We start from the raw sequence: 7,783 nt of genomic DNA, 5'->3' as shown, positions 1-7,783 counted from the left end.
TGGAATCCAGATTTTTGCACAGCTTTTGGCTTTTAAAGACTGGTCTTAAACTTTTGATCAGCTGAAAAAATCATGTTTGAGTGTAAATGCAGTTTGCAGAAAATTCCCCGCTCAAATGTTCTTGTCTCTTGCACTGATTTTTTCCTTTAACATTGTGAAGCTCTACTTAGAACCTTCTTAAGATCCAATAGTGCAAAATGCAAATTCTTGCAATTTTTTGAGTGGTCTTAAGACTTTGATCAGGAATGTATATCCATCCATCCATCCATGCATCCTTCCACCTATCCATTATTCATCCATCCCTACATCTATCCATCTCTTAATCCCTCCATCTATTCATCTATCCACTTACCCATCCATCCATCATTCATCCAATTGTCTATCCTTCTATCCATTTTTCATCCATATTTGCATATGGTGAGTGGGATTTTACAATCCACCCTTTGACCAGAAGCTCCTGGATATACTCCTTCACCTCTTTGTATAGTGGTTTTGGGATGGATGCATAGGCCTTCTGGACAGGGATGTCATCCTTAGTCCTAATCTCCATCTGTAGAGAAGGGATGCATCCAATGTCGTCACTACTGTGGGAGAAAGCTCCACACTCCTCGTAGAGCACCTCCTCTACCACCCGTTGTTTTTCGGTGTCTAGATGGCTAAGATCGACAGGCGGGAGCCAGGATCCAAGTGGTGGGGTGTTTGGGCCTGTCACACCATTTACCTCAACCACAGCCACTTCCTTTTGATGTGACCTGGGAGTGTCGGTCTCTAGGATCTTTATGACTTGTTGAATGGTTCCCAAGGGGGTCCTCTTGGGTAATATGATCACTTGCTTCGAGTGATTAGAGATGGGCACTTTGACATGTGGCCACCTAGCATCGTCGATTTTAAGGAGGCCTTCCCCAACACCCAAGTGTTCTAAGGTGGTGCTCCCGTCGGCAGGTTCATATAGAACAACAGGGTCAGAAAGATTGAAGTTTCGGAGTATCCTGCACCACACGTGAACTGTCTTGCCAGAGGGGATCACAGTAAGGTCTCTACCCACTTTTATTGTGACTGGCTCTTCATAAGTTCTGGGCGGTGTCTGGATGAAGCTCACGATAGCATCCACTTGCTCCTGTTCTATCTTGAAGGCTTTACGGAGGAGGCTGACTACTGTGGAAACAGCCTCCCCCGAGGACTCCTTTCGTCTGATAACCTCCCCCAGTACATTGGCTCCAAGGAGGGGTTGGGGAAGTGGCAACTGACTGACCAGAAATGGAGCCTGGATAGTTAGGTTGGGATCTTCATTTCCTGAGAGGTTCACAGTGAGCTCCACCCACCCACTGTATGGTATTGCATGGCCAGTAACAGCATAGACACCCAGTTCCTCCTCTAATAGCTCTGAAAGAGGCCTCACGTTACAGTTCGCGAGGTGGGTGGTGACCCATTCTTGGTCGATTATACTCACTTGTGATCCGGAATCAAAGAGGACTGTAACTGGATAACCGCCGAGCAGGCACTTCAGCAGGCTTTTCTTCCCCACTAAAGGGACCTTACAGGTAGTTAGGCTCTAGTTGGTAGTTGTCTGTGTCTTTTGTTGTTGTCTTTGCTTAAGGTGTCTTTATATCTGACCTGAGGTCTGGTCTGCTGTTCGGGACTGAAACTGTTCGCCGGCTGCTGGGTGTCCCCTAACCAGAGACCGAGTCCCGTTTCCCTGCACCTGGGTTTGCTGCAGGCACCCTACTGCCCTGTGAAATGCTTCTCCACACACGAAACAGTGGCTGCATTCCAAGGCGTTCTGTTCGGTACACCTGGGGCAACGAGCCGTCCTACCCCTCGCTTGAGTTGTGGGCTGCCTCAACAGAGGTCGTGTTGATCTGTTTGGAGATGGCTGGTAGGGTGGACGCGTCTGCGTATGGGTTGGAATACTAGGAGGTTGAACTCCTGAAGTATTAGCAGTCTGTTGTTCCATTAGTGACGCCACCATCTGAGTCAGAGCCTCAACTTGAGTACTGAGTTGTTTTATGGTCCGGAGATTTTTACTGTCTTCTACTGTGCCTTGTAACTTGTTGTTACTGCAGTCACCTCTTTCTTCTACTTTGGTGCTGTGGGTTTGTGTTGTCTTTTGCCTGAGGGGTTGAGCCAATTGGTGTTGATGTTCATTTTCATCACTCATAATTTTCATCACTTGGCTGAGGATTTCCTCATCTGTAACTTGGCTGTCTGTGAGTATCGGTCTCAGCTTCTGTCGAAGGTCACTGTGTTTTGGTCCCAAACCCTGGTATATGGTATGGAGGAAAACTTTTTGGATAATCATGGGGTCATAGGTGATGTCTGTACCAGTGTGCCGTGTTCGGAAAAGAAGTTTCTGCTTCAGCCCAATCATGCGGTATAGGAACTGCTGGGATGGTTCTTGCTCTGTTTGCTTGGCACACATTAATTCCTGAAACATCTCAGTCGATGCTTTCTCACCTAGATGAGACCTGAGGAAGCCTTTGAGCTCTGATATTGTGACCGAGTCCTTGTTTACAAGCATATCTTTAAAAGCTCCTGGTTTTATGATCCTCAGCACCCCCCTGACCACCTCTGCCTCTGTGAAACCTTCTTTCACTCCCTCTTCAATTTGTTTGCTAATGTTGTTGTAGTTTAGGTCAGAGTTCTGATCTCCAATCTGTCCCCCATGTACTTTGAAGTCTTTGCGCTGTAGGTAAGCAAGGTCTTTCAGGCACACAGGTTGATCTGCATTCATGTTTTGCCTGCTGTACGATTCTGACTCACCTTGACGAAGAGATGTGGTTGTTGGGTGGGTCACATTAGATTCGTACTGTTGAAGCCTCTCACCTAATTCTTCATACACCTGTTTCAGCTCTTCTATGGACTGTATCTTTGTGTTGGGCTGCATCATGGGGTGCCGTTGAGGTTCGACGACTGTACTATGTGGGTAAGAATGAGGTTGTGATACATAGTGTTTAATGGTTGTGGATTGGCCAGGAACAGGCGCCATGTGTGCGTCTCCCTCGTTCAATCCTCCTGCCTCAGAGTTACTAGCAACATGAATATCGGTTAACTTACGAATCTGATCATTCAAGTTCAACAAATGTCCCACCCCTTCGTCTTCCAGTCTCAGTAAGGAGTCCGACTGCAGGTAGGAGGTTATAAAGTTCATGCAACCTTCTTCATCATCTGGATCCAGCTCCTCTCCATGCTGGATGATGGTAGCAATATATTTTGCCACCTGGTAGATGTTGTCACTTGACAGCTTGAACAGTTGTTTTTTGATGTCCCATACTAGCTCTTTGCAAACCAATGCCATGGTGTCTGACTCTGTTCTGATTGAGTCCTCTAGCTGATAACACCCTGGACCTCCGGATTAGCGATTCAGCTCCTTGCAGTTAGTATATGTTGTTCTCTGGATCTACAACGTGGCTCCTTAGTGATCAGCATACATCGGCCCCAGGATCAGCAGTGTGGTTCCCCCAGAGAGCAGCGACGATCTCGTCCCACTCTGGTCTTCCTCTTTCGACACCCACAAGTTGAGTCCTGGCCTTCACTGTATACTGTCACTCCTTCAGTCACGTGGTTCTGGTATCACTGGATCTTCTCCAACTGATTTTGATGGTGAAAGATCCCGGGACGAGACCCCACAGTTTGTTACAGGTTTCAACAGGGAGAAACCAAAGGTAACAAAAAGATGATCAGGTTGAATGGTCTCCCTCCTCGGCTTCCCTCTGAATAGGAGTTCCGGGAACCTGACAATTAGATTAATAATGTCCGTGAGTGACGAAGCGGACTTTCATCTCCTTTCTCAAACTTCAACTGAGGAGACGGAGGATGGAGGGCACTACTCACTCCAGAGTCCGGACAAAATAGTGATTTTACTTTAGTTCCGCCCCCTTTGTTCCCAAAATTTACTGTTCCTGTCCTTCACTAATAACTTATAAGTTAAATTTCTTGGCTTTGTAATAAATACACAGGGAACGAACTCTCACTATAGAGTGTATCACACACCCATACATACATACATCCACCCATTTATCAATCATCTATGATTCATCTATTAATTCATCCATCCATCCATTTATCTTTCTGTCCTTACATCCAGCCATCATTGAGCCAACATCCATCCATTTATTCATCCATACATTTATACTTTCATTGTATCCTTTTTCTAAACAGACACATGAGCTGTAACCCTTTGAAAAGGGTTTCTTCTCTCTAATGTGTAACAGTAACACAGTCCTAGTCAGGCCTTCCACTCTCCATCTAACTTGTCATACATGCTTTTGTACTGTGGACAAAGTCTGAAGCTCTTGCACACACAAAGACAGCTGCTTACCAGCTCACCACCAATATGTAATTTGTCTCTTTCTTGTTTACAGATGTGCAGTTTCTGCCATGTTTGTCCTGTTTGTGAAACAGTTTGCAAGCCTGGTGAGTACATTTTTTTACAGCCAACCATACCAGTAGCTGCACTTATTTTACCCAGTCATTCAGTAATATCATGAAACAGGTTTAAATAAGTTAAAGTTAAAGTTTCTGAAAAAAGAGCCAGTTGGAGTAGATTGTTGCAAATCCTGAGGTTATAGGTTGACATCTACAGCGGATTAACTTATAGAGTCAAGCTGATTCACAGTTGCTGCAACAGCAAACTGATCTTTAAAAAAAAGGCTATTACTCAGCCAATTTTACTAATATTGAGCTAAGATTTGGTGTGTTAGTAACTGAGCATAATCCCAAACACAAACGTTGTGCAACATTTTTGTTTAAAACCTTTACATTAGCTTTTGAAGTTAAACCTTTTTGTCTGTTAGCAAAATATCTTGTAAACTAGAAGATGGATTTTATTGAAACTCTCAGAACATAATTATTGACTGTAAATTTATCAATTAACTGATTAACTTTTGGGGTCAATCCAATTTAAAATGGCTACCACAGCTTATCAAACATAAACAAATGAGTATACTTCAGTGAAATCTACAAATGTTGAGCTAAAATTTAGTGTGGTAGTGGCTTGTAGTCATTCACAACACATACTCTGAGTGTGACATTTTGCAATATTGCAGTAACATTATTTTTAAGATTTGACATAAAACATCTACAACTGTCATTTTTCATCATAAAATGATCTTCCGTAAAGAAATGCTAGGCCTTTAATATTATAATTGTATTGAATTGGCTCTGGATCTCTTTTGAACTGAATTAGATTTATGATATGAATTTGTTACTTCTTTGTATAGTGTCCTGAAATTACTTTTGCTGTGAACTGGCATTACACGGTATAAACAAACTGCTTTGAATGGAAAAAAAGAATAAAATACTCTAAAGTGAGCATGAAGCTTAAGGCAAAGCATAAGAGTCAGGTGTTTGTTTCAAACAGTTTGCATTACTTAGGAAGGTCATTTATTTCTGCCTGATCAGACATATTGCTTTTGATGTTAGTATCTTTACCTCATGCATTGTCTTTCCTCTCTAGGAGGATTTGTTGACGAAGTCACTGGATCGATCTACAAGTAGGTCTTATTTACACCCATCCAAATCATGTTAAAAAATGAACAACAGTCTGTAAACCTTTCACCTCTTCACCTACAGAACTGTAGCTGACGTCTTTGATGATGAGGACGACAATGCCAACTAAAGCCAACCATATGTTGCCACCATGTGGCCAAACTAATAATTATGATTTTTGTTGTCTTTATCTTTGATCCTTGAGAACCTTACACTTTTGCTCAAGAATAACTGAATAAAAGTTGTTAAGTGATGCCCAAGTATATTTGTGTACTGATATTGCCTGACAAGTTCTACTTTTAAGTAAACTCTAAATAAAGCTATTCTGGATTATGTTAAATAAAGAGATGTGACATTTTCATCGATCAGTGACTTGGTTCTTTAAATGCTTCACAGTTTAAAGCCCAAATTCACTAAAAATGTGAAGCACCTGTTGTTTTGTTCCATTTCTGCTGGCACAAATATGCTCATCAAGTTCAGCGGGAGGAAAAGGTTTGCATTCTTTCTGCATCAGAGCATAGCTGTCTTTATTGCAAAACCTAAAACTGACTTTAAGACACAACACAGCACGTACAGAAGTGACAGACAGAGAAAAATGTTTTTCTCACAGGTCAGCTCCACGTTTTAACAGATGGTGCTCCGTAAAACTACATGAACAACATTTAACTGTATCAAGAAGGAATCATGTTCAGGATGTTTTGTAGATCATTATTGTATCGTTCCATATTCACTTATTAAACTAAAGGCCAAGCAATCTTTGAAGGAATGCATATGCTTGCCACATTTTTTTAAACTTTATTTATCAATTTTCAGAACACATTTTTTACAGCATTCAAGGTTTATACAACGCTGTGAACCCCTACATAAAACAGAAAATAAAAATCATACACAAAATAAAAATAAGTAAAATAAATACATTTAAAAAATAATTAATAATAAAAATTTTAATAAGGGCAGATGAAAATGCAAAAATCTGTTCACCTTACAGCTAACTATGAGAATGTAGCAGTGGTTTGGTAACTGTTAGACTGACTGCAGGTCTTTTTAGAAGCAAGGGGGAATCAAAGCAACTTATGCTGCTTGCTCATGACAGAGCAATGTTGATTTAAGAGTCTCAACAACAAAAAAAAGAGTTGCTACATATATCACTAGCTGTTTTGACAGTCAGTAGAAGAGTCTGGAAAAAATCAATGAAGATAGCAACAAAGTGGATAAGCTTTGTCGCTATCTTTGTTAATCTCCATCTCCAGCCGTGTCTTTTCCTTCTCCCCACTTATGTAAAATTTGCAAAGGCTTGGTTTATGATTTCAGGACAGTTAGTTAAACTTACTGTTTAACTAACAAATACTGTGTACTTGTCCACAGGTTCATAAACAAGGTCAAGACAAGCATCATTATTAATTGAGAATTTGAAGTTAGTATAACAGAAATGTACATTAAATGCACAGTGGCACAGTTGATAGAAGAAGTTCTGGTTTAGATTCCTGGCCCTGGGTCTTTCTGCATGCGTGAGTTTTCTCCGGGTACTCCGGTTTCCTCCCACAGTCCAAAAACATGACTGTCAGGTTAATTGGTCTCTCCAAATTGTCCCTAGGTGTGAGTGTGTGTGCGCATGGTTGTTTGTCCTGTCTGTCTCTGTGTCGCCCTGGTCGCCACCCTGGACAGACTGGCGACCTGTCCAGGGTGACCCCCACCTCTAGCTGGAGATAGGCAGCAGCAGCATTTTAGTGCTTAACTCCTTAAGTTGGTAGTTGGGTTTTTCTAATAGCTACCCCCCGGTGTAAGAAAATCAATGGATGTAAAAGCAATAGTCACAGGACTAAGGAAAACAAAACTTACGCTTTCTCTTCTTACTGTCAGTGTCACATAGGCCACCCTGACTTGATGAGATGGCATTAGCAGCAGGTGATTCATATGACTCCTGATCTGGCTGGTCTATGGGAGAGGCAGCTGGAGAGGGGCTTCGGGCCCTTTTCATCTGGAAAGCTGGCGAGGACGGAACAATAGGAGGAGGAGGAGGAGGAGGAGGAGGAGGAGGAACAGGAACCAGATCAAGCACAATCACAGTCTCTTCTTGATTTTGTGGTGAGATCTTTGGCTGCTCCTCAGCTGTGGTCTCCTTCGGTTCATTAATGAAGTCCTCAGCGTTTTTACCAGTCAACTGCTCTTTGTGTGTAAAAGCATCTTCTGTAGAGGTTTGGGGCTGCACTGGTACAGGTGTGCCTAGGAAAGACATAATTTTAAAGAAAAAATACATAAGTATCTATAGACACATATCTTGCTCGCTCTCTGTGGA

General features: G+C 42.2%; 1 protein-coding gene across 1 annotated transcript in view; it reads left to right on the top strand.

The window, feature by feature from the left end:
* The window catches only part of LOC108251625 (sarcoplasmic reticulum histidine-rich calcium-binding protein), a 19,134-nt gene extending 13,282 nt beyond the window's left edge, over positions 1 to 5,852 (top strand). Inside the window, exons 4-6 of the mRNA XM_017441975.3 lie at positions 4,362 to 4,413; positions 5,456 to 5,492; positions 5,572 to 5,852. Coding sequence (XP_017297464.1) covers positions 4,362 to 4,413; positions 5,456 to 5,492; positions 5,572 to 5,617 — 135 coding nt within the window. The 3' untranslated portion in view covers positions 5,618 to 5,852. The remainder of the gene's footprint in view (positions 1 to 4,361; positions 4,414 to 5,455; positions 5,493 to 5,571) is intronic.
* Positions 5,853 to 7,783: the final 1,931 nt, after the last annotated feature.

This window comes from Kryptolebias marmoratus, linkage group LG12, assembly GCF_001649575.2.
Source record: "Kryptolebias marmoratus isolate JLee-2015 linkage group LG12, ASM164957v2, whole genome shotgun sequence".
NCBI lineage: Eukaryota > Metazoa > Chordata > Actinopteri > Cyprinodontiformes > Rivulidae > Kryptolebias > Kryptolebias marmoratus.
The sequence above is the reverse complement of the archived record's forward strand: the minus strand, read 5'-3'. Positions and strand labels throughout refer to the sequence as shown.